This window comes from Fundulus heteroclitus, chromosome 15 (genome assembly GCF_011125445.2).
Source record: "Fundulus heteroclitus isolate FHET01 chromosome 15, MU-UCD_Fhet_4.1, whole genome shotgun sequence".
Taxonomy (NCBI): Eukaryota; Metazoa; Chordata; class Actinopteri; order Cyprinodontiformes; family Fundulidae; genus Fundulus; species Fundulus heteroclitus.
Window position 1 is genome coordinate 11,164,492 of NC_046375.1, and position 26,494 is coordinate 11,190,985.

The following is a 26,494-nucleotide window of genomic DNA, read 5'->3' on the forward strand; positions in this document are numbered from 1 at the left end:
AAAAGAATGATGGAATAGTTGATAACACGAGATCATAGAGCAGCAGTGATGAATGACTTTCAATTTGCTGGTACTCTTGTGAAACAATGTCAAATAAAATGCCACACTTAGAGGGAAGCCAAGTAACTGCTTTAATAAAAACCTATATTGAGGAGCAGGCGGGAATCTCGCGAGTAATTATGTTAAACGGGATGAGTTTGTGAGTTGGGCAAGTTCATAGTCTTTAAGGCTGATTCCATGCAACATTAACAAAAAAAATTGATTCAAGGCCATTTTTCAAACTCAGTCTGTCTTTATCCTATCCAGTTGATTATCCATTATAAATACAATGGCATAAATAAGTAATTTGTCTTCTTATAGATTTCTTCTTTTTTTTGCTGTTGTCACACTTCATCAACACACAATTTTAATATGAAAAATTGAGTAAATAGCAAAATGCATTGTGAATTTATAATTTAATTTTATAGAAGATGGAAATTTGGATTATCTTCTCTACACAACTGGAGAGAAGATGGATCCCAGGAGTAGTTGGTGTACCAAAATGACCCAAAGGGTGCACTGATGGAGGACAGGAGGTCACGAAGAAACAAAAAAACAAAAAAACAAAAAAACAGCTTTGAAGGAACGGCAGGCCTCCCACGCCTCAGTAAATGTCAGCATTAATGATTTAAAAGTAACCGGCTAAAAATGCCACGTATGAGAGAGTTTCAACCACTCCTGGCCAATAAGGAAGAAAAGGCCCCGCGGCTGCTTTGCTACTTCTGGACCTGAATGACTTCCCGGAGAAAATCTGGCCATCAGTTTGCGAGATTAACCTCAATCTATCTGGGGTTATGCAGCAGAACCAGGATCCAAAAGCACAACTTGCAAATCAACCTCTGAAGGTTTTTTTTTTTTTAAAAAAAGGGGAAAGTTTTAAAAGGTCACGTTAAAAATCCTTCCCCCAAACGTCCCAAATGGCTGAATTAAAATGATTCTGCAGAGTTGAGTGGGCCATTATTCCTCCACAGTGATGTAGAAGACCCTGGTTAGGTGGGTGGGCACACCTGATGGCTGTTCTTCGTCACGTTTGTGGGTACAAACAAGGATTTTGACTTTGGATTCCAAGACTCGCATCGTCTAAAAAGCATGCAGATGCGTATCAAGCAGAACGGCATACTACAATCTATACCAGAAAAAAACATTGGTCAGGAAAACTCTAAGTAAAGAGGAAATACTTTTTCAAAGCACTATAGATTTGTTGACTCAAAATCTGTGGTTGAGAACATTATGATTATGCTGCATGTGAGTCGGGCAGGAGTGGGAAAGCATTATTTTGTCAACTAACCACAACATGTCTGAGTAATTGGGCTGCTTGTATAAAACTTTGGGAGCTCTTGCTTCTGCCTCGGTTTTGAACTGGGTATATGGGGGGGAAAAAAAATGCCTTCTCTGCTCTCTGACAGAAAGGACTCCTGAATATCTATAATGACGGCAAACCCCCGAGGCAGTCAATGTCGGTGGTTTACATCTCTGAGACTCGAGCAGAGGAATACATGCTAAAAAAAGACAGCAAAATAATGCTTCCTGTGGAGGGGGAGCAGTTTAGGCAAGTTTGGAGGTTGTACTACTTTAAGTTTAGGTATGTATTTTTTCCTGAGTTGGATGTGATCCCCTGGGGAGAACCCTGACAATTTTTCTGCCTATGTAAAAGTCAGCAGGGAATAATGAAGATTGGAGCTACTGAAAGAGACGCAACCGACGAAGCCCGTTCAGTTCAATGTGGCATTTTTATGACGATGAGTTGGTAATATCCCTGTTTCTCTTTCTGACTTAAAGCGAGAGGAAACAATGCAAACCGTGGGACTCACTTGCTCCATCTTATTCCTTTGTTTTCATTTTTACACCCCCGTGGCGTGAAATGGCTATTCTGCGCATCACTGTTTTAAAAAAAAAAAAAAAAAAACGTAAAAAAAGAAATGAGCTAGATGTATATGCTATGATCAACCATCGACGGAGGTGAGCATGAGCCGCGCTGCACGCTGATGACTTTTCATGAAAACTGGTTATGGAACCTCAGCGGGAGCGAGAATATAAAACTCCAGACGTGTACTGAAATTTATCCTCCCGCTGCGGTGGCACGGAGTCAAATCTAATCTAAGTCCGCGCGCTGCAGATTACACGCCGTTAAATGAGCAGGTTCAGGTGAGCCGCGGCAAGTGGGTTCTAACTGATGGCATAAAATAGCCGCCTGTGCTGGAAAAAATTCGAGATGTTGCAACAAGAGGACGGAGCGGGAGGGAGTGTGTCTGTGGGAGGAGGGCAGCTGAGGTAAAAGGAGGCAAACGAATCAAGACGGAGTAGCCAGGTAATGTCATGTTTGACTGATTGGTGAAGTCATTTTGCAAAGCAAGACAAAAAAAAAAAAAAAAAAAAAAGGAAATCTACAGACGGGCTAGGCTACAGTAAACATCCCAGGAAGTAATAGGCCGACCATCAGCCAGTTGTTGTTCTGGTAATAGGAGCTGAGGGGGAAAAGGACGGCGTTGTGGTGGTTGGATTTCTCACTCAGTTTCCCCCGGGCAATAAACCAACTGGGAGGCGGAGGAGCAAGCGCTAGAATAATATATTGCTAACGGGAGCAGAGGCGGAAGATGAATATGAGTAAGAAAAGGGATGAATGGTCTTTATGATTTCTAAGCATGCAGAATCTGAGGTGTTGAATGAACACGCAAGCCGTATAAGTAGAAAACTGCATTGCGATAAAAAGAACCCATCAAACACTTAGTTGCCCACTTTGTCAGTGCCATCGCTTCCTCTTCGCCGCCTCCTGCTATTATTACAGGTGTTCCAGCTGTGTGTGCAACAAGCACGCCGTGCTTGTTTTCTCTTTTCGCTTTGCACGTCGGCGTTGGAAGTGTTTTTGGAAAGAAGAATTTATGGTTCTTTAGGGGCTAAATATACAATACAAATCTAAAAGGTTATCAGAGCAAAGAATTGGAAGAGAACGGTAGGTTTAATGCTGAGCCACAAACCTTTAAAACCCCATCAGAGTGGCTATTCGTCTTGTTTAGGGAACCTGTTCATAGCTTTGGAAAAAAAAACCTGTGGATGCATTCCCAAAATAGCATTGTTTTTATTCTCCTTATCTAACACTTAAATGGCGTAAATGCTGCATGAAGTAGTTCTAACATGATTGTGTTTCAGTAGAAATGAACTGGTCACTGATTTGGTTTTAATAAAGATCTAATAATACGGATTTTAACATCCGACACAAAGGGATTACAGGGTTATATTTGGGATTAGCACAGATTACTGCAAACTGTAAACTGACATCAGTCAGTTTTACGTTCCTTAGACAATGTACACAATTAAGATCAAAATTACTCATACTTCTGGCAGATTTAGATGGACAATAATTTTTATGTTAAATTAAAAGAAATTGACAAGTGTTACTCAGCAGTGTCAAAACAAATCTTAATTTGTAACTAAATCTGCTTTTGTTTAGACATTAAATATAATTGCATGCTGACAATTGTTTCTATCCTGCTCAGTCATCAATGGAAAGCTTTGCATTACAGTCTTCAAACCCTCCTTATAATAGCTGAGGAGCATGTCTGCATTAAAGCACTGCTATTTTAAGTCTTTGAGGTTATAAAACCTTCTTGCCATCAGCCTCCAGAGAATCTCTCCGATTCAAATCAGGACTCTGGCTGTTCCAAAATTTTAATATTACTTAAGTCAGAAGAAGTTTTAGGTTTAAAGATTAATTTGAGCCTAAAACTGCCAGTGAAATGTGTACATTTTGGTTTAACTTTCGACCGTTAGGCTAACTTTGATGTTTTCAAATGGATGTCCAACATTTCCAAATAAAGACCGTTTCATAACAGGCAAGTTAAAAGCTCAAAATGATCAAACAAAACAACCTTGTCATTCCCCTGCATCAGATTGTTTCGGCCCTTTACCAATTTAATAAAAGTTGGTTAGAAATTAATTTCCTGTGGTACATGACTCTCTTATTAAATCAAATAAAAGCCAAGCTCTCTGACACGGCAGCCTGGATGAGCTTTAAAAATAGCTTCTTGCTTTGTTTGCCCGTCCTTTCTTTTATAACAGCTTCCACCTTGAAGAGTGTTGTTGTTGTTGTTAGCATGACCCGGTAATTAGTCCTCCACCTGAAAACAAGGGGACTTCTCCCCCTGGGTCAGTCTTTGCCTCAGGCGGAGGGGTTTGGATATCTTTGTGTGTTTGCAGGTGATGTTAGGGTAGTGGGGTCGTTTGGGTGGATGGATTGGGATCGTGTTCGCAGGAATTTGGGCGCAGCTCCAGTCTGTTGTGGAGAATCAGACCTCAGCCAAAAAGCAAAGCTCTCAGTTTATTGGTCTGTCTGTGTTCTGAAGGAGATATGGATCATGACTGAAAGAAATCCTGGTTACATGTGGCTGAAATGAGTTTTCTCCATGGGCCGAATGGCTTCAGGCTTGGAGAGAGAATGAGGAGCTTCTATTAGGGTTTACTCGCATCAAATGAAGTAATAATCCTTGGTTCGGGGATCTGATCAGGATACCTGGACACCGACCTTTTTGGAGGTTTTCTTGACACCTGCCCCGATGAAAGAAAGAAAAAAACAGTGGTGCAGACCCAAACCCTGAGGCGTCATATCCCTTCTGGCTTGGGAACACGTTGCTGGTTTCCAAATTGATCTAAGGATCAAATTTCTGTTGTCTTTCTAAAATGGGTTCTCTCTACAGAATAATTTTCACAAGAAACTTCTTTCTAATCTTCTAGTTCAGCTATTAAATGGACTTTATTGTAGGAGTGTCTTATCATTGTCAACCAGTTTCAGCCGTAATTATATTGGACGTTATTTCACTCATTTAGATTTATTTCTCTTCTGTTTTCTCTCCCTGTATTAAATAAAAGCTTTTGGTCACATTTGAGTTAAATAAATCTGAAGCTCTTCAGTTGTTTTGGTTCTCTCGGGCAGCCAGAGCTGTTCTGTGGGAGAACATGGGTGGGTTTTGTGTGTTTTTGGGTCTTATCTTTGCTCTGAACTGAAGCGCCGTTGTCCCACCCAGCGGCCTGTCCACTGGGGACCGGAAAGGGACTGGCTGTGGAGTGGGGCCCTGTAAACTGTGATTTTTTTTTTTTTTTTTTTTGGATAAACGGAAATGTGTGTCCCCTATTAGGAAATTTGTGCTGCTTTTTCCTCCTATTTGGCTTTACTGTCTGATCGGATTGAAAAAACGTTCTCATTAGATGAAACCTGACACGGGAAGGAGCAGAATATGGGCTGCGGGCATCGATTCAAACAGAATTCAATCAACAAGAAGCCTATTATGTATAGATTTGTAACTGTAATGAAGCTCTAATTCCCAGACATCATCTCGAGATCGCTGCTGGAGCATCTGCTAGATCAATGGGAAAGTTATTTAGGGGCGCACTGTCAAGATTATTTCGTCTGAGCGCTCTCAGAGCGGGACTGCGAGCAGCGGGGGCCACTGCAGTTCAGAAAGTCTTTCCCTCCGCTGAACGATGTGAACCCTGAATAAATTGTTTCAGTCAGAGAGCTGAAGTAAATGTCACAGCAGAGCTTAACAGCATGTCTCACACTTCTGTAAAAGCTAACTGTAAACAAAATGTGAAGAGACAGCCAGTTTATAAGAGTTCACCGTGTCAGAGGATTTGAAGGTCAACCTTTTGTTCCTCCTAGTGCAGCTTTTGGCTTTCTGTAGCTTTAGTCTTGAAGGAAAACAATCACGTTGGACCTAGATGGGAAAAGAAGGGTGCTTTAATTATTATAAAGCGATTCCAGCATGTAGTCATCTTTTTTTTGTTTTGAAATTTTATTAACTAGTTGAATTGATCTAGGGGTTGTATTGTAAGCGTTTGTATTTTCCAATGCGTATGAAAGGAAATCGGAGGCTCTAGAGATGCTTTTTTTTTCTGGAGGTATGTATGTATACACTTTCCCCTTGATACAGGTTATTTATTTGTTTGTTTTCTATTCAAACCTGTGTCTCGCTGGGCCATCTCATTAACTAGAGTTGCACTTTAAATGTCAATGCTTGCTATTTCTTTGACAAACTCAATGAGAACATCATCATAGTCAACTTACTGTTACTGATTATGTCTTGGAATCGGCATATTTAAATACCTTCATTGGCTCTAATGGCTAATGAGTCATGGTCTACATGTCGTAATTCATACAGCGGACTTGTATGTAATTAGTACTGTATTACATTAAAGTAATAGGTTTAGTCACCTAACCTTTTGAGATCTTGTTCCTCATGACAAACTCAGCAGGTGTCGGATAAATTAGCTCCCCCGACAACAGCTTCATTAACGATCACGTCGGTTTTAGTAAGATCAACTTCAAGTAAGCACCGAGCCCCCCACCACAGCTATCTGTTACTTAGAAAAATTGGGAAAACTATGCGGCTGGGAGATGAAATTAATAAAATGTAAAACCAAGAGGCCAAGAGCGTTTGAGAATTAGTGATGAGCGCAGCGATGATGCATCTCTGCAGGACCTCCGCTTTACAATTCAGTCAGTTCAGCAAATGGATAACTTTAAAATTCAATGACAGTGTTTTTTCTCTCTAAAAGCTTGGCTGCCAAATGTTTAAATCATTTTCTGATTCTATTAGTATTAAAAATGTAAAAACTTTTCTGAAGTACATGTTTCTTGTTTTGATTCTTACACAGCCAGCCGTTTGTACCAGTGATTAAAAACAAACAGTTGTATAAATCATGAATGCGATACTTTTCATACAAAAGGTAAACTAGGCTGTTTGGACAGTTTTCAGCAGTACAAATAAAAAGAAAGATACAGTTTAACTTTTGATGTTTAAAAAGCACAATCGACAAGCTGATAGAATAATGTTGAAGCATTATTCTATCAGCTTTAGAGCATCTTTAAGACCATCTTCTTAGTTGTGTTACCCTAAAACAACAATTTAATATTCTCTGCAATGAGTGCTTGAAAACTACTACTGAATTTAGCAAATGTTTAATACTTTTAGGTAGGTCTACACAACAACAAAACTCAGCAACAAAACATATCAATGAATACATGTTACATACAATGTAACATTTTTGAAATTGCAAAATATTTTAACCACTATAAGGTATAATTGCTTGCTTTCTTCATAATAAAAGTAGTTGTCATATAATCTTTATATTTTTTATTTTAAAGAATCTGACATTTCTACACAACTTTGTATACTGTGATTCACCAAAGCAACTTAATACATCTTAAAATTGTATTTTTACTCGTACTGATGCAATTTTTAATATGTCTAATTAAAATGTTTACTTGTATGAAGATTATTTTGAGTTGGAGGAATTATATTACGGTCGTCTTTAGGTGCGCTTCTTGATTAAATGGTAAAGCAGCTAATATTTTAAATTGTGTTACTTTGAAAGGTGCGGAACAAAGAGAAGCCTCAATATTCTGCACAATGAAAGTGTTTACTTAAAAACTTAGACTAATTTCAGCAGATGTTTTTTTCCTATTTTAAATTTTTCTTTCCGCAATGTGTGTATGTATAAAAAAATTAAGATAGATCTTTTGAAAACAGCCAATTGTTTTGGCTGACAATGGCTTTCTTTTGTGTCTAATATCTTAAAAAACATCAATAAAACTGTAATAAGAAGTATCCCAAAGTATTAGTTTATGGATATTAAAGGGCCAAATTTATGAGTATGAATGAATCGCCCTTACAGAAATATAGCCAACAAAAATGTGCATTTAAGCACTTCCTTGTGGCTGCGATATTGGCCATATTGATATTGTGATGAAAACATATTGTACCAGTCTATTCATTGCACTGCGTTTTTACCCTGAACTGTTGGCTTGTTCGTCAGATATTGATGAAAATTCAGGAATTATTCATGTACAGGGCTGCAATCGTATGTGTCGGTGGTAATAAAAAGTTTTCTGCTGCTGCTCAAACATAGTGTAGCGTGCTTTTGTTCATTGCTAACAAGATAAGAAGTGCTTGTCGGTTAGATTACATTGACATGTTGCAATTCCTGACCTGAAGAACAAGCCCACGCCACCTTAAAGCCATGTTGTTTATCTTGTACGCTCTGCCTCCATCTTAAGGTCATCTTCCAAGAGCCTTGTACAGACACTAAAAAGCTTCCCCAAAATCAATAGTTGTTTACAGAACTACCGCACGCACAGACTTGTGATCAATTTCCACTTTGCTCTTTAGGAGTATGCAAAGGATCCTGGCATTCCTTGCCTTTGCAAATATGTGGATTGTCTTTTGTTACGGAATAAATTACTAGGCATCTGTGTGACGTTTGGATGTTTGATTCCTGTTTTCTGAAACAGGAGCGCTATCATACCAGTGAAGATCAGCTGGAAATTGAATCAGGGTTAACCTTTGGTGTTGTGCTTTACTTTTTTTTTCTTCTTACATCACTGTCTGATTAAGCTTGTTTTCTTTCATTTCGTTGACATTTATCGTCGATTCATCTAACCTCCACTCTTAGCCACAGGCTCAGAAAGTGAGACTTTTATCAGCCACACACTTTGTTCAGTATGTCTGCTTGGCATCATGAAGACGAGGAACAATTTGTTTTTGCTCTTTATACCTCATCCCTTTCAGCTGAATGATGCATGGTCGGTTTCTCAGAAAATAAAGAGGGTGTGAGCTGTGCCATTTTGGCCAATCTCTTGTGTTTACTGTGTTTTTCTACCTCCTTTTATGTATTTGCCATCCTTTCTGGTAATCAAATGTCCGCTAACATTGTGGTGAGAAAAAAAAATCGAAGTGTGTTCATGATGTGAAGTTCATTCTGGGTTTATGTATATAAAGAAATAAAGGACCGAAAATGGCCTGAATCACCCAGACAATTTTACCCCAGAATGTTCACTGAAAACCAAGGGTAACAATTACCATTGATCCCCTCTAAGCCTGACCTCAACCCAGTAGAAACATCAGTTGTGCAAAGAGATATATCAAGTTATAGTTATTGCTTTTCAGTTGAGTTAAATCTTATGAGAAGTTTTTTTTGTTTGTTTTGTTTGCTATTCTAAGATGTCTTGGTCCTTGACAATTTGAATATTTTCAAAGTAAATCAGGCAGGTTAAACTCTGTGCCCAGGGTTGCCATCCAGCCCCCAATCCAACTGTATCCGGCCTATGGGATATTTCCAATATTAATGGCCGCCCAGTAAGTTATATATCACTCAAATCAATCACACTACTTGCTCCATAATGCACTGCTGCTGACACTCAAGACGGGGGTGCACAAGCTTTGCCAGGGAGAGCCAAATGCAATAGGAAAACCCATGGCTTTCCGCCTTACCAAGTATTTAAAAACCGTGTCAGTTTTGGTGTGTTCTGTGGTGCACATCACTGATAAACAGAACATGCTGCATGATAAGTTTACATAACACTTTGCTGTTGATGTTGCAGTGCAAATGATGATCTGGAATAGTTATGTATTTACTGTATGGCAAGAGTGTATTCACAGTTTTAAATGAAGAAAATCACAGAAATGGAACTTGATTTGCATTTGAGGCACGAGGAAAAGATTGGGGCCAGTTGGTTAGTGCCTGCTCTCAGGCATGAGACATTATCATGTCCTGGAGCTTTCTTGGTTTTTGACACTAACAAAGCATAATAACCTGTTTCTCAGAGATCCAGAAACTGCTGTATGATCCTTGAGTGTCAGTAAAAGTAGTCAGGTCAGTTTCAGACACATTCATGCCCGTAACATCTGCTTAGACTCACCAGTCCCCTTTGCAACTGTCCTAACTACAGGGACCGTGATCAGAAAGCATCTTTTTAAAGCTGTGTAACAATGATCCACTGTGTTGTCATACCTGCCGGGGTATTTGATGTGTTGTATGTGTTTTGGAAGTTCATTGGAGAGGTTTACTCTGTTAATAGGAGACTCTGTATTTTTTCTTTCTCTCCATGTCCGTTATCAGTTATGGGAGCTATGTTTCAGCCTCTGACATGCTAGCTTGTGGTGGGATGTAAACACCAGCCAGAACAAAGGGACAGAACTCTCTGTGTGAATAAAATTGTCAACAGTTTATAAAAAATGACTCCAGTATGCATTTCTTCTATAACACTTTGAGATCAGTAAACCAACCTTAGTTTCTATAAAAGCAGATTACACCTTCTTTCTTTTTCTTTGCAATCTCCGGTCTCTGCTAAATAGCTGGAAGCCCTGCATCAGCAGAAAGTTGTCTGCGATTTGCCAAATTTCAGTGAAACAGAGGGTGGAACATCTTCAGAAGTCAGAGTTTTAGAGCTGAGAAGCAGCTCTTTGTCCATTTTGTTAGCCAGGGAGCCAGGTGGATAGAAGGCAATGGTGTCTGGAGACCCCGATGCTGAAGCTTGACGTGTGTGTCAGCAGTTTATCCCACTGGTAAAGTCCATAGCGTGCCACTGTGGCACCAACCAAAATCTTTGAGGTTGGGGTTGATGAAAAGTGGAGGAAAAAAAATGCCTAGTCAGGACAGATGTTTAGGTGCTCCTCTCTATTGAGAGATATCCCCGGATTGTGGCAGAGAGCAGAATAAACACAATAACACGCAACAAATTAGAGAGCAAAGCACCAAGGCAGCCATCCATACCACCATTTTGTTATGGATCTAACGTTACCTTTCTGTGTCATAAATCCCCTGTCAGGCTCTCCTACTGTCTCAAAACTATCAAGAAATGTAAGTGTTCATTTTAACACCCGGGAGCACCATTGATCACGCATTTTATTTTGTTAAATTATTGTCTCTACTCCTGTTCTCTGCTCACCTTTATTTCTCCACCACTCTCTGCCCCGTGTGAGCGCAGGAGGGAGGAAACCGAGAGACAATTTTCTGTTCTTCCTGTGACAAATTACCGTAATAAGCAGATGCTGAGCTGCTTTCAGAAAGTGCTGGAATTTTTCAGATAATACAAACTGTCGCATAATTTCGGTAATTCAAAGTGCGCTTGTCCAAATGTGTTGCTGATAACACATTCACCGTTAAAGGGTTTTTAAGTGAAACATATTTGGAAAGGCCAAGCCCCTTGTTTTTGTACATTATTGAACAGAGACAGAAATCAGAAATTAACTTTAAAAGACTGCATTCACCTTTTACTTTCTTTAAGATCTTATTTATTTGTCTTACCATTTAGCTTGAATGACCCCCCCCCCCCCCCCCATTCAGATTTTCTAATTATGCTTTTCCCACCTTTTTAATCTCCTTGTAAAACATCACTTCTCACTTTCTCTATTACTGGTCATTAAGTCAACTTTATTTCTTCTCATGCTTCCTTCTTTTTCTCTGGGAATTGATAGTGGTCTAATCCTCTTAGCTTAGTGAAATGGCCCAAAATGAACCCTCACATACCCCACCCTGGGCTGCATACATTAGGTTTGCACACATTCTTTTTTAACCTTTGAGAAAGGATTGTCAGACATGTCTCATCAGTGTTTTTTTTCATTAGCAAATTCCTCTTAGTTATGCTTGTCAAATGTGAACAGCTGATTTAAATGTCCTGCAGAAAAAAAAAAAAATCTGATACTGAATTTGTCGGCACACATCAAAAAAAGGCTATTAAGAGCCTGGAGTGTGTAAATATTTTTAATTAGCTAAGCACACTTCAAAGCGTTGATCTTATGAATATGCAAGGTTATATTGTGGTGTTTTTGTTCCATCAGTTGACAGCCATCTGTCGAATGTCTTTGATGCACGCCAAATGTTTCCTGCTGTTCAAAATGCCAGCACAGGCTCACACTCAAGTTCAAGTCTGCACACAAGTCTACACTGTTCAATCGATTTTAATGTATGATACCCTCTAGCATAGCCTCCGAATTCGGCCATAGGTTGTTTCTAAATTTTTCTATATTTTAATTTTTTTTCTGTAGCAGGAATTTGTGTATGTAGCTTTTGGTGTTGAAAATGCTAGACAGAAACTTGTACAAGGTTGAAATAGCTGCTAATAAAAGCCATTGTTCATTTATTATAATGCACGTAATTTCAGAATGGTTTTGTGTTTGAAAAGCAGAGAGTTTAGCTTTTTCCTGGATTATTGGTAGCTTGATTGGCCCCGACGGGTCAGTCAAGAAATAAAGTATTCAGTCTTTTTCTAATCAGTAAACACACCAAACATTTTACCAGGTTGTACTGGCACGCTTCAGTGTGGAAGATAGTACTGAGTTAAAGGGAATTAAAGTTAGATTGTTTTCAATATCAATAAGGTGTTTTTAAAAGTAAATCATATGTAGCACAGACCTGTAAGAACCCTTTTTAAAAGGAAACTGCAGTTTCTACAACATGTTGAGACGTGTTTGTTGTTTGTTCTGGCTGTGAAATGGCAAGAGAGAGCAAGACTTTCAGCATAAAACGTAAAGTTTGAACAGAGTACAGCAACATTGCTCTGTTATATCCATTTAATGTATTTCGATCTTAAGAATATTAGGACCGTGTTTTAGAACTATTACTCTCACACACAGTTAGGGGGATCTTGCCTCTGCTCCAAAAATAATTGATATGGAAGAAAGTTCAGAACTAATATTTTGGATGGTTTGTAGTTCATTGGTGTAGGAAGGTCAAAGCTTTACATAAAGCAGAGATTGCATAATGGGCATAAAATTCTGATTCTTGAAGCTCTGATTATTAATTTTATTGTAAAGTAGCTGTGTTCCAACACCCAAGTGCAAATGCCCTAAATATGTCATCCATCTCTTATTCTGCCTCACAAGTTATTACCTCTCAGGTCAAAAGGTAAAAATATTACTCATTTTATATTCCTCAGACTTTCTTTTAACTCCTTTACTTGTGCCTCTTCTGACTATTATATTTCCTTGGAGTCTTCTGCTTCACTTTTCGGCCATTTTTACTTTTTCTTCACACTGAATGGTTTCTGGTTATTTTACCTTGACGTGGTCTTTTCTCTGAAATTCTCCCACTTTTGCCATGCTCTCTGCCTGTGTAGGCCTCAGGAAGTGGGTGTGTGTCGTGTGCTGAATTGGTTTAGGGGAGAGAGAGAGAGGTAGAGAGAGGAGGGGAAAGGGAGGATACTGATTAAAATAATAAACAGCTGTGTGATAGACTGAGGCTAGTGACCAGCGAGATCAAGAGGAACAGAGACGGGGAGAGGATTTGGGATGCCGACTTGCAAGTTTGCGTGACCCTGAATTTTATCATTTTTTTTAAGGAAGTTTTTTTTTTTTCATCCCAGGGGAATGAAAGTACAACGGAACTGCTTCTTTTTAAACTTCTTCACTGTCATCGAGATAATCAGCAGATCTCAAGACTTCAGAGGGCAGAAAGTCGGAGTCCTTGTACTGGATCGTGACGCCGAGGCTGGAGGCAGCTCCCTGTGAACATGTGTCTCTAACAAAAAGAAGAGGGCATTGTTTGACTAAGTGGCCCAGTCATGGCAGTGATTAGGAGGGTGTGATGGAGCGAGACCGTACTGGAGCTGGAGACCTGACAGGCAGCTAGTGAGTGAGACGCTGAGGTAGTGGTTTGAGCCTTTATTACCTACACAGAGGGGAAGGAAGTAGCAAGCCATGTGCTTCGCTGTACCAACGACTCTCTTCTTGAAGTGCTAGGGGTTGCATAGCTGGCAGGGACCAAGTGCTTTTTATCTCAGTAATTGAGAACAACCGCCCTAACCCTGCCCTGGATCGGACTGCTGGACATGGTGTAAACAGCTTCCTTCGTGCCCAGAAGGGAAGTGAAGGCAGAGAAGCATAACAGGGGTGGACGGAGAAGCGCCAGTCCCGAAACTCTCGCGGGCTAACGGCAGCCGACTCGTTCCTCAAGCGACAAGCTTTTATCTCTTCCCTGCAGACCTCCACCCAAGATTTCTTGGATTTCCACCTACGCTTTCAGCGCCCTATTCGTGGCCAGAGGAAGTCAAGTGTCAGCCTCCAGCCGCGACTTTATTTAACCTCCGGTGGCACCGGTCGTCTTCAAGTCCAAATCCCAGCATGACAGCAGGGCAAGTCTAACCCTCTCAGCTCAACTCTATGCCCGCCAGAAGAGGATGCTACTCCGGCCATGGGGCGGGATTGGGCGAGCGCGCACTACAGCACACATACACGAGTGCTGCCAAGTGTGTAAATTTCCTTTACTTGGACTGCGTCCTGGCTTAGACCCTTTTACGGTGAAACCTTTTATAAACACAGAGTTTATTTTTCAAGGGATCCAAGATCTTGGAATTACTAATGATCTTACTCCTGATATTGGAGGATTATATTTGGGTAATAACCACTGGAGGACCCACCAAGCTGTCCGGGGTCTTTAATAATTTGGGACCACTTTGAGAAGATGTAGAGCGTAAAGGACGTGGGAGGAGCCACAGCACACTCAAGAATGATTGGCTTGAACTTCAGTTTGCATGAACTGCTCAGAAAGTTTGAACAGGTATATATTAACACTTAACACATTTCACTTGAGCTTTTTGTTTAGGTAGCGTTGGAATGCATCATTAGAACAAACCTTTCTCTATTTTTGCTCGTGGATGCATTGCAATGCCATTGTTATGATACCCTAGCTGTCCCTCATGCTTCATCCTTTCTGCATATGTTTTTATTCTTATTTAGATTGGCAAAATAAAAATATAAGATTTTGATGGATTTTTAATGTCTCGCACATTTTATGTATCGCTGTAGTTTGCTCTTATGCATGTTCATCAGTTTTGTCTTTCCTTTTTTCCTTTGGCTTCAAAAGCTAGCTTTGGAGTATTAACTCTGAAACTAGTAGTTTTAATGATTATAATAATAGGCTTAGCAATGGGTTTTAATTGGTGTTTTTAGTTTAAAGTTGTACTGTTGAAATTAAAACAATATTTGGTTACTGCACTTTCAGAAAAAATGGGGTTTTGATTGTCTATTGCAGCATCTCGCATACTTTGCCACAGAAAGAGATGAAAATAACACTGTTACTTCAGCCATCAAAGAGCATCAAGTTCTAAATGTAGCTCTGTTTTCAAAGGAAAACAGAGCAGGAAAAGGTTTTTGAAGACGTTTTTATCCCGACTACACAGAAGGAAGCTACACCAGTAGTCCTAGAAGAAAATGCAAAAAAAAGTTAACTTTTAGCACATGTAGTCGTGACTAACTTGGACTTTTGACATTTTAGCCAAGGCTCTCCTCATATAGGGCAGCACAGTGAAAATGATAATACTATACTTTATGGCTGAGGCGGCTGATCTAGTGTCAAGCTTATAGCCTCAAGACAGCAAATGAATTGAAACATACCTTCCTAAGCCTTAACAGTGAAAGATATAATGCTCCTACTATGAACATACTGGGATCTGACTGTAAAAAAAACATTTTAATACAACTTTCAACTGCTTTCTCTTCTAAAATACTCAACAGACATAATGTAATACAGAACCAATTGTGTGTGTCAGATGTAAGCAATGTGTATGGAAACCATTACAGAACGACTGTTCTAACATTTGCGTTTGCACAAGTTGAACTTGTATGAATTTGCACACAGTAATAATGATACTAACTTTTTGCTCATAGTTTCATTCCTACCATCTTGCAAGAGTGTGCTTTACCTGGCGTGATGTTGTAATTGTTTACCTTTTAAGTTATAGAAAGGTATAGCTAATGAATTAGGCGACCCAAATAAGGACAGGGTATGCTTTAAAGTCTCACGGATGTCATTGCATTCATTAAATGTCTACTGTTTTGGTCACAAGTTGGCAAAACTGTGCGTATCGGTTTGGATAATCTTTGGTCTTAGCGCTCTGTAATGTTTTTAATTTAAAGATGGGTTTTTAGAAGTGGAACTTGCAATTAAAATCAAATATCAAACTCTAATATTTTTGAGCACTACTTTGTTATATCTGTGCAAGTAAAATACTCCCCTTTTACTGATCGGAGACCATTTGCCGGGAGTGAAAAACCCTGTATGCTAGTCAGTAACCCATTGATAACATTCATATAGTAGTAAACAGAGGCCAGTTGTTGCTGACATGATGACCTGTGGCACTTAAATGTTTTTTTTTGGTGGATGTGTGTAGAGAGAAAATGATCTGTCACTACATTTCAAGCCCCTCAGGAAGCCCATTGACATACATAAACTACTGGCTCCAAGTAGTCATTCACCGGGAGAAATGAAATTTAAAGCCTGCTTGGTAAATTAATATGTTTGCCTCTGTATGCCCTCACAGTCTGCCTTCTGTCTTAGGTCTGAATGCACTTGTGTGCTTGTGTGTGTGTGTGTGTGTGTATGGTGGTCTTTTTTTATTTGGAAACTGAAGTGCAAAAGAAAAAGGAAAGAGAAGCACTTGGGTAATGACTTGAAACGCAGCCAGCTGGCTTAGTTGCAGGGTGTTTTTCTGTCTTTTACTCTTAACTGTGTCCATCTAGCTTTCCATCTCTCTTTCTTAAGGCCTTTGTCTCTGCATCTTCACCCCTCGTGTCTCATTGCTCTTTCTCTGACCTTTTAAGAGGCAGTGACTTTTATAGGTTATTGTCTTTGCCGATAACAGTGGTCGGATTTGCTCAGCCTCGGTTAAATGTCTATAGATAATCGCTAAATTGCAGCACATTTGACTGGATGCCTGCATGTCAGTTTTGTGAGAGGTGTTTCTGGACTTGGTTTTGTTTACTAAAGAAAACAATTTAAGGTTCTTGAAGGTTCCTTCCCATGATGTTCTCCTTTTACAATAGCATACCTGTAATGGGTCCCTTGTAACAGGGCATCCCAGGTAATCAAAACATTAAAAACTAACAATGAGGCCTTAGTTTTTTTTCTTGGTCTTTTGGATTAAAATTTGAGATGCAAGGATCAAGTGTTCTAATTTCTCAAATATTTGATTGGATCAGGTTTTGCAGAGAGGCCATGTCAATACTCTGGGCACTTTGGCCAGTTGGTTATTGTCTTTGCCTTTGCACACACTTCTCCCCGCTCTGAAATAGGGTTTACACAAGTGGTATAACTGTGATATTGAGCTAACAAGAATGAAGAAAAGTTAAGGTTTAGCAGTACTTTGAGAAAACTAAAAATCACGACTTTGTTGTTTTTATAAATAGGATAAAGAATCACACACTGTGTTATGAATAGATATGCACAGATCCAAGACTGGTGGCTGATTTCCAGTCGCTGTTTTTATTTTTTATTTGTTTTAAGTCTTGACTTTCTTACTTTCCATTTTAGCTTATTTCCATTTTGCTTTTGTGGCCAAATTTACCATTTTTATTCCTAGCTTTTGTCCTGCGAGAGGTTATTTATTATTTACATATGAGTCAATGTCCCATCATGTGTGCCAGAGATAAGTGCATGTAAAACAAGGTTTTGTTCATCTAAACTGAAGACATAATGATTTAGAGCTGACTGGTTACACTGTCATTAGCATCTCATCATGCTCTGTATGTATTCCTGAGAGAATGCAGACCCTTCTTAGCGTTGAGGTTTCCAAAAGGCAGCCAGCATTTCTAAGGAGGTTTCATAAGCAGCGAAGGTTGAAAGCCCAAAAGATAAAACTGCAAATTTTCTTTAATACATCCAGACTTCCTGCCGAAGTCTGCTCAATTCACTCCTTCGCCAGTTCGATGAAACATCCCCAAGGGCAGCAGGAATGGACATCATTTAGCAAACAACTCCTTTTTTTCATCCTAAATGTATTGCTGACCCATTCCCAATGTAATGGAGTTACGGTTTAATCATTGGGAGAGGGGGGTTAACTTGGGGAATTGGAAGTGACAGTGATCAGCTTTGTCTTTCCACTTCAGGATTTGTCTCTGAGCCTGCATCTAAAGTTGCACAAACTACATGACAATTACATACTCACCATTAATACTCTTCTGCATTAATAAAATGATCAGAAATTATAGTTTAATGAGAAACTACTTGTTTATACTGGCCGTGGGTGCTAACCGGTTACATTAACATTTGTGAAATTGTAGCTCAGTTGTTACATTCACTCATAAATGGCCTTTTTCTACTTCAGTGGCTCAGTTCATATGATACACAAGAAATCAGCTGAAGATGGTTAATTTCCCACTAAGTGTCTATCATTATGCCATATCACTGTTCTGCAATGTAATGAGACTATATGTCTCACTACTACTTTCTCTAGCCACACTAATTTTGTCCCAATTGGAAATCTGCCTCAGCGCTCCAGGCAGTGTGACTCCCATCCATACTGTTTTGTTTTTTTTTTTCGTTTTTTTTTTGGGGGGGGAGTCTTTATCTTCGGTTGAAATGAGTCGAGCTGAGGGGAGTCCCAGCTGAGGGGGCTAGGAGAGAGAAAGGGAAAATGGAACAGTTTTACACATCTAAAAATAAAACGTTTGACAGAATCCACTGCTTACGTCAGCCTCCCTTGTGCTTCGACATTCTCGCACAAACACTCTTTGAGTGCCGGTTGTGTAACAGAAGTGCTGTATTTAGCGCACGCAGTTGATTGTGTTCGTATGTTGCAAATGTTTGGAGGACAAACATGACAATTTGAATAGTAGCCACTCTGTGTTTCTGTCTTAGTACTGTGGTTTTACCTCCGTAAAAGCTGATGTAGCAACAGCATGGAGCCAGACCTTCCATGGAGACTTGCTTCTGATTTGGGTCGCCATGCCAATTCAGTAAAAGTTAAACCTGCTTAACTCAAAGTCTCTTGTTGAGAACCCATGAAAATTTAAAACTTTCTGCCTTCTGAAAATGTGTACAGTGTCCCATAAACTCAAAGACTAATCTGTGCATGGGAATCCAATATTATTGGCTTCCACTGTCTAAAAGCAGCTGTAGCAAAGAAATAACTTCTTTGCTGTCCTCAATAGTTTTTGTTTTTTTGACTCAAGAAGAACTTTTTTCTTTTGTAGGACATCCAGGCGGAGATCGACGCCCACAATGACATCTACAAGAGCGTGGAAGGGAACAAATCGAAGATGGTCAAAGCTCTGGGCAACTCGGAGGAAGCCGTGTTCCTCCAACACAGGCTGGATGACATGAACCAACGCTGGAGTGACCTCAAGGCCAAATCGGCCAACATCCGGTAATTAGAACCCTGTCTAGACCTCATTAAGATGATAGAAGAAAATGTGAAGTCCACACAGAAAGGCCTGGGCAGTGGAGAGCCTACAGCTAACGGCAAAAGAGGGAAGAAATCATGGAGCTATCTGACTCAGATTCATTGTGCAGTAGACCAGTTAATCATGCCAGTGACATAATGAGATAAAATGAGAATTGTGTAAGCAAAAAAAGAAGAAGAAAAAAACAAGAAAAAACAAGATGACAAGCACATGTGGTTTGCTGATAGCCAAATAGTTTCCCACAAGGAATCCTTTCTTTGACTCTTTGTCTGATAATATTCCTGGCAACCTTGGAAACGGGGTTAGTCAACAATGTGAATTTTTAAACTAGAGCCTCTTCAAACATTTGCTGACTGATTGGTCCAGCAGTGGTTGAACAGAAACATAATAGATATAGTTGTGGTTGAGGTCCATGGCAGGTTTTCTTGTACCTTCTAGCCTTTTGTTGTTTATTGCATTCAGTTTGAAGCCAAATTCAGACTTTACAAGCAGAGCCCTACTGACCTGCTGTAGACCTAACCAGGCAAGTTTCTATCTGCCTAAAACAAAGAAAGAAGGAAGGACAAAATAGTTAAAACATGTTTAACAACAGTTAATATGCATCAAAATGAGCTGAATTTGTAAGCTGAATGTTATGCAGGAAAGGCTACTTATTTTCTATAATATGTTTACAAGAAAACACAATAAAATAAAATAAAAAACTTCAGCAAATGGAAAAAAAAAACATAGTAATGAAAAGACAACTAGAATAGATGCTAAGACATAAAATGATGTGGATATTGTAGATTTATGGATAGATGTTTGATTTTAATTTGGCATAAATGTTTTGGTAAAACTGGATTGTTGGTAAACCGGGCAGGATTTTTATTTAGACGACTATGTAAGATCTGCTTTATGTCGGATGCAAAGCTTATTTCCATCGGTTCCTTTTAGTGAATCTACAGCATCCAATTTGAGTAATTCTCCACCACAGAGGGAGACCATTTCATGCGCTGGCCATTGTGTTTACTGTGATTACACTACCTGCAAACTACACCAATCTGCTAAAAAGCACCTGCACTCATCTCTGTACACGCTGTGCTGCTGGTTGTGAGAATTTGAGCCGAGCAGAGCTCATTAATCCTTGAACGTAACATTTATTTTTAGAGAGAAATTTGCTGCTTCGTGTTTAGCATCCAAAGTTATTTTTCAGAACACATTTTCATGATGAGGGTATTTTCATCTTAAACTATTACAAAATACAACAGAACTATTGTTAATGACGCAACTTCCACTGAAAACAAATGTTTCTTCTGCTGAACTTATGCTTCACTCTGATTTGGTTTTGGTGTTTTGTTGCAGTAAAACCAGGCATCCATGGGGTTTGGAGAACTTAGCCATGTTTTATGCTATCGCACATACGGTGCCTTGCAGATGTATCCATACCTCCTGAACTACAAGCCTCAGTTTTTGTTATTCAGATTTTATGTGATGCAACAACACGAACATAGTATTTAATTGTGAAGTTGGGGGGGAAGGATCCATGGTTTTCAAAATATTTTGAAAATGAAAAAAGGAACAATGTTGCATGCATTTGTCCTCCAAAACAATATTTAGTATAATTACCTTTCACTTCAGTTACAGCTGCAGTTTGATTGGATGGTTTTGGGCATTCTTGTTTTAAAATAGCTCAGTTAGTCAGATTGGATAGAGAGCATCTGAAAGAAATTTCAGAAATTCCTTCAAAACATCATCACTAAGCTGCCTGCTATGGTCCTTGGTCTTCTGTTTATTCTCTAATGTTCTCTAACAAACCTCTGAAGCCTCCGCAGAACACCTGCTTTTGAGATTAAATGACTGCTGACCTCTAAGGCAGCTTTATTTAATTTGAGGACATTGGAGTAAAGGAGGCAAACTACAAACACTTAAGGTTTTTATTTGTAAAAAAAAAAAAATCAAAAGTCATGCATCACCTCCTCTCTGTTTAGAACCTCATGTAGCTTTCTGTCATGTCTATCACATAAAATCTCAATAAAACACATCGACTTTAGTTTTCTTTTTAAATGACCGGGCTTAGAAATGTTCAGCAGGTATAAATACTTTTGCAAGGCCCTGTACACAAGGTAAAATAAATCACTTTGTGTTTGTTGTTGTGATTACACACGTCCGTGTGGTTCAAGGATGGATGCAATCACAAGAAGCCAAATTATGGCTTCTTTTAAATTCCAAGGCAGAGTTTCAGCGAAAACACTCAAAACACTTAACGAGCACAAAACTTGAATGAAGGACACCGCTATTTGTTCTCGTATGTGTAGTAAAGACAACCTTGTCCTTTTTCATGTTTATGCATTTTGCAAACATTTCAGGTTTATCTAAAAAAAAGAACTAAACAAACACAATGTTAGTTTTCTTTAGACAGCTGTTCAGTACTGTTGTTCCATTTTCCTACTTTGAAATACAAAAAAACTTTGCTGAACGACCAAGCGAGCCTCTGCTGTGATGTATAAACTTCTGGAAACACAAATAATACCGTGCCAGCCACAATCTTGGCATGAATAAAGAAGATCATCAACGTGCAGATAGTGTTGACGGTGAAGAAAGTGAGGGTAAAAGTGGGGATGACAGGAGCCAGATGGAGACGTTCAAAGTCCAAATGGAGGAAGAAGGATAGAAAGAAGCAGCGCCGCAGAGCCAGAATTGTAGGGAGGAAATGTTAGGAAGGCAGTTTAGAGAGAAAAATAAAACTGCTGGAGGTGATTTTGCATTTAGACTGGGCTTGGATCATGTAACAAAACTGACTAGACTTGTTGCAGAAAAAAAACTTGTTGTATACAAAAAAAACAACCTACAATTGCCTGCATGTGTAGGAGGTGGGATAGGGTGTCTGTTTGTTGATGAAATACACCCCATTTGGCTTAATTGCAGTACATTTGTAATTAAAGGTAGCACGTTGGTGCAGCAACTAACCTGCTCTCAGATTAAAGACACAATACGCCCAAGGTAAGGAGGAAAAGAGGAATTGCTTCCCTGCACATATTACAGGGATGCTTCGCCCTCAATAATTAGCAGCTAACTAGGTTTGCTCCTTTCTTTTCAAAATGCCCAGAAGCTTCTTTTCAGTCGTTAGAAGTCAGGATTTAAACAGTTGTTCTAAATATTTGGCTAAGATTAAATCATCTGCAGAAGCTGCTTATAAATTTTGGTTTTAGGTCTTAAAACAGCAATGGCAACAAAAATCTATACAGATGTGCACTAAAGTTTTCTTTTTTTCCAAAATTATTTCTAAAACACTAGATTTAAAGTATAAATAAAGCTAAATATAGTTTGTTTTTGGTCCCTGATGCAAGTGGAATAAAAACGATTATTCAAAAATAGATCAGTCAAAAAAAACCATGCAGACAACAGTTGACAGGACCAGAAACCAAGAATAGCATCAAAACGGGGAAAAAAGTAAAACGATTGTGTTCTGTCTGTCTGCAGAGCCCATCTGGAGGCGAGTGCTGAGCGCTGGTCACGTCTTCTGGGCCTCCTAGAAGAGCTGTGGCGATGGATCTGCATGAAGGACGAGGACCTGGCCAAGCAGATGCCCGTTGGTGGAGATGTGCCCACCTTGCTGCAGCAGCAGAATCACTGCACGGTATGGACTCCTGCCTGCAGACATGTTCCTGTTGCACTGTGCAGGATTTGTCATCTCTCCTGACTTATGTGTATTTATGTTTTCTATACAACACACTTCTATTATTATCTTGACTCCAAATAGTTCAGTAGGAACTTTTTAAAGAAAGCTCATTTTCTACACACTGAAGGGGCATTGCTGTCAGTTTAAACCCGCGTCTTATTTCCAGCTGTTTAGTTTTAAAGTTTTAATGGTCTCAAGTCCTCTGGGACAAATCCAATATTGACTGAGTCATAACTGGCTTCTGTAAAAGAGAAGCAATATAGCTCGCCATAACCATTCTCCAGGACAAATCAGAAGGGCTTGTTTGCTGTCTTTAACATGCTCAGATCACTTTGTAGCTGGAAATAAACGCAGGCTATAACTTACTGGAATTAGTTTGCATAAGTTATATTATTATTTATATACCACACCCTCCACAGTTTTTTCAGTATTGGTAAAGCTGTGCAAAAAGACTTAGAATAAATACATTTTTGTGGCAGATCAAACATTTTTAAATTAAGTCCAGCCCTAAAGGGAGCGTCGGCGATAGAAAAACTACACGTTCAAGACGGCTTTACCTGCTTTTCCGTTTCACTGGGTGATTGCATGAAAAAAAAAATCCCAAATCCACTCTGGTCTTATTCCCTTCTATTTTGGCCTTTCTCGTCTTCTCTTAAACTTGTACACGGTTTGATCCTCCATAATACATCGCAGGGAGAGGATTCTGGCTTTTGTTGTTTGCCGCTTCTCCGCGGTCTTTCTCATAGTTTTTGCTTGGATTGGTAGAGAATTGAACGCTTTACTCACCTACTGACATCTCCTCTGGCGTCAGCGGATTCTTGGTTGCCTCCCGCTGTCCATCTCTGTGTTTGGCTGGCGGCTAGCTCCAGGCTAACGTTCTCGGCGACCGGCATGAAGCTGCTCAAGTACTCTATCCCACAGCTGCTAACGCTCTACAACCGCTCCATTCCAGCGTGCATTGCAGCCATCATAGAACTTGGACTTCAGCGCCGTCTTCATAACATCCACAGAAGTGCTCATCAAAAGTTTGTTGACCATCGGCCTGGCCAGCCATCTTTAAACATTTTAGCAATGCCAATATTATTATACTTGGAGATATTAATATTCACGTGGACAACCCCTCCTGCCACTTTGCAGCTGAGTTTCTGCAACTACTGGATTCCCTTAACCTCCAACATGTCGATGACTTCACACATTCCATCGGAAACACACTATACACGGTCATTTCCAACTCTGCCCCCATAAGCAACCTTCTGCCATATGATCTGAGTGTGTCTGACCACAAGTCCGTCTCAATGGAGCTGTCACTCCTTTCCCCACACACCAAAGACAAGCATCAAATCTGCTATAGGGACCTGAAAACGATCAACCCGGACAGTTTGACCGTAGACTTCCAACATTTCTTCTCTGTTGATTTCTCAGTCACTGAGTCATTGACTAGAACTGTCAGCTTCTTACGCTCAGCCCCCCTGGTACACCTGTGAACTTCGGAAATTGAAAACTGCTGGCTGTGTCGTTGAGTGCTGCCTCAAGGCCACAGGCCCCACTGTTCATAGACAGGCCTACCAAGAACATCAGAAGTTCTATGCAAGATCCTTCAGAGATGCACAATCACAGTTCTATTCCAACATTATCAACAACAGTCCTGACAACTCCAAGCAACTTTTCTCTACCGTAAATGACAGCATCAAACCACAAACTTACTCTCATTCAGAAGCCACACAAGAGAGGAGCAACAAGTTAATCACTTTTGTCAGAAAAACAGTAGACACCATCCGCTCCCTGCTATCCAGTTTCTCCACACTACCTGTTCCGGCTGCCGACCTACAGCGTGGGATTTCCCAACCTCTTTGCTGGTTTTTTTTTGTCGGACATCATCAAAAAGATGAAACCATCCACCTGTGCGCTGGACGCCTTCCCCACAGCCCTGGTAAATCTAATCTTCAGGTCATCAGTCCCCTCATCACAAAGAACAGTAACCACTCCCTCCAGGCTGGCCATGTTCCATCAACACTGGAAAACTGCTGTCATCAGGCCATTTCTCAAAAAAAAAAACAACCTAGACCTAGAAGTCTTTGCCAACTACAGGCCTATTTCCAACTTTCCATTCCTTTCCAAGATGCTGGAAAATGTAGTTGCCACAGAGCTTCAGGACCATCTAAAACAAAACAACCTGTTCAAAACATTTCAGTCTGGTTTCCACCCTGGCCACAGCACAGAAACAGCCCTGGTCAGGGTCACAAATGACCTGCTGATGAATGTAGACACTGGCTCCCCATCTCCTCTCATCCTCCTGGACTTGACTGCAGCATTCGATACTGTGTACCGCAACATCCTCCTCCACCTATCAGTGTTTCTGACTCTGTCCATAAGTGGTTCGCATACTACCTCACTGGTATAACTGAGCATGTTGCCTTCGGTGAGGCTAATTCTCTGGCGCATAATGTCACCTGTGGTGTCCCTCAAGGTCCAGTGCTCGGCCCCACCCTGTTTATTCTCTACAAGCTCCCTCTTGGCCGTTTCGCTCGGTATAACAAAAGTAGTTTCTGAACAGGATTACCAACTATAGCTTTAAGTTTGAATACATTTGTTCAGTCGGGAATAAAATCCCATTAAGTCCCATTAATATTAGCAGTGTAATAATTATTGGGACCCCAAATAATTTCTATAATATAAATGTAATCATTTTAAACAATTTTTCTGTACATCTTCAAAAGAGATTTTATGTTTATAGCCTTTTACTTAATTACTTAACTTCTTATTTCTTTAGGATGTGAATGTGATGCGATACAGAGGCTCATTTCTCTTAGATTCTCTTCAAAATGGGAAAGATGAGAAAACATGCCATTTGAGGAAGGCAGATTTTCACAAGTCAGGAAATTGCTAATTACTTAATTAATCATTAAACAGCCTAAAATGTGATGAATAGTGTTGGATGAGGACTCAAGTTTCTTTCCTTCACATACAGGACGATAGGAGAGCTTAAAAAAAAAATCTCCAAAGCGTTTGTTTTGAGAACTGCAGCCAATTTCTTGCCATGAGATTATATTGCTGCATCAAATCCTCTACGGCTTTTTAAACATCTTTACCAGTGAGTGGGGAGAATCTAATTTTGGTGATATTGTGATACAAAAAGTCTTACATTTCTATCTACTGTAATTCCAAATTATAATGGTTCACTCACTTATTTAACCTTTTTAACTCCCAGAGGTGCTGCTTACACCACTATGAATCATCTATTTTTATAAGCCGTCAGCGCCTGCAATTTTCTGACCCTTCTACCTCCGCCGCCACCCACCATCGCTGTTCACCACTGTTATTTATTCCACACGCCGAGTTTTGCAAAATGTACTGCAAAGGAAATTGCGTTTACATAAAGTTTCTCTCACTAAAGCTAATGTTCAACCCCAATTATCTTGCTTCTGCGGCAGCAGACGTCATGATGTGTCTTTGTGCAGATGCCCACCTCACTGTCGCTTGGTATCTCTGACGCCTGCACAGATGTGCAGATTCAGACCCAGTCCAGAATTCATGCTCAGAGAGTAGATACATCAGAAGTTAGTTACCGATTTCCGATCTTTGGGGTTTTTTAAAGCTTTTACCTGAGACTTCCAAATGGCTGCAAACACTTCCAAATAGACCATGTTGAAAGGTTGGAAGCTTAACAGTAGAAAGCTCAGCCTTTCTGTCTATTGTCTTGCTCTCTCACAGCCTGGATGAAACAGACATGTTGAAAGTATCCTTTAAATGGGTGCTTACATCATTCTTCTTCCTCTAACCTTTTTTTAAAAACTTCATAGACACTGAAGATAACTACATGTGAGGCCAAAATTATTCATACCCCTGA

At 39.8% G+C, this 26,494-nt stretch overlaps 1 protein-coding gene across 9 annotated transcripts in view; it reads left to right on the forward strand.

Annotated features, from left to right (window-relative positions):
- The window catches only part of utrn (utrophin), a 242,331-nt gene that overhangs the window by 121,266 nt on the left and 94,571 nt on the right, over positions 1 to 26,494 (forward strand). For 8 of the 9 annotated variants that reach the window (XM_036147379.1, XM_036147378.1, XM_036147377.1 and 5 more), the window contains 2 exons: positions 18,780 to 18,952; positions 22,449 to 22,605. In XM_036147379.1, the coding sequence (XP_036003272.1) occupies positions 18,780 to 18,952; positions 22,449 to 22,605 (330 nt within the window). Of the gene's footprint in view, positions 1 to 14,288; positions 14,368 to 18,779; positions 18,953 to 22,448; positions 22,606 to 26,494 lie in introns of those variants that run through there. The other variant, XM_036147381.1, reaches the window with a different exon arrangement.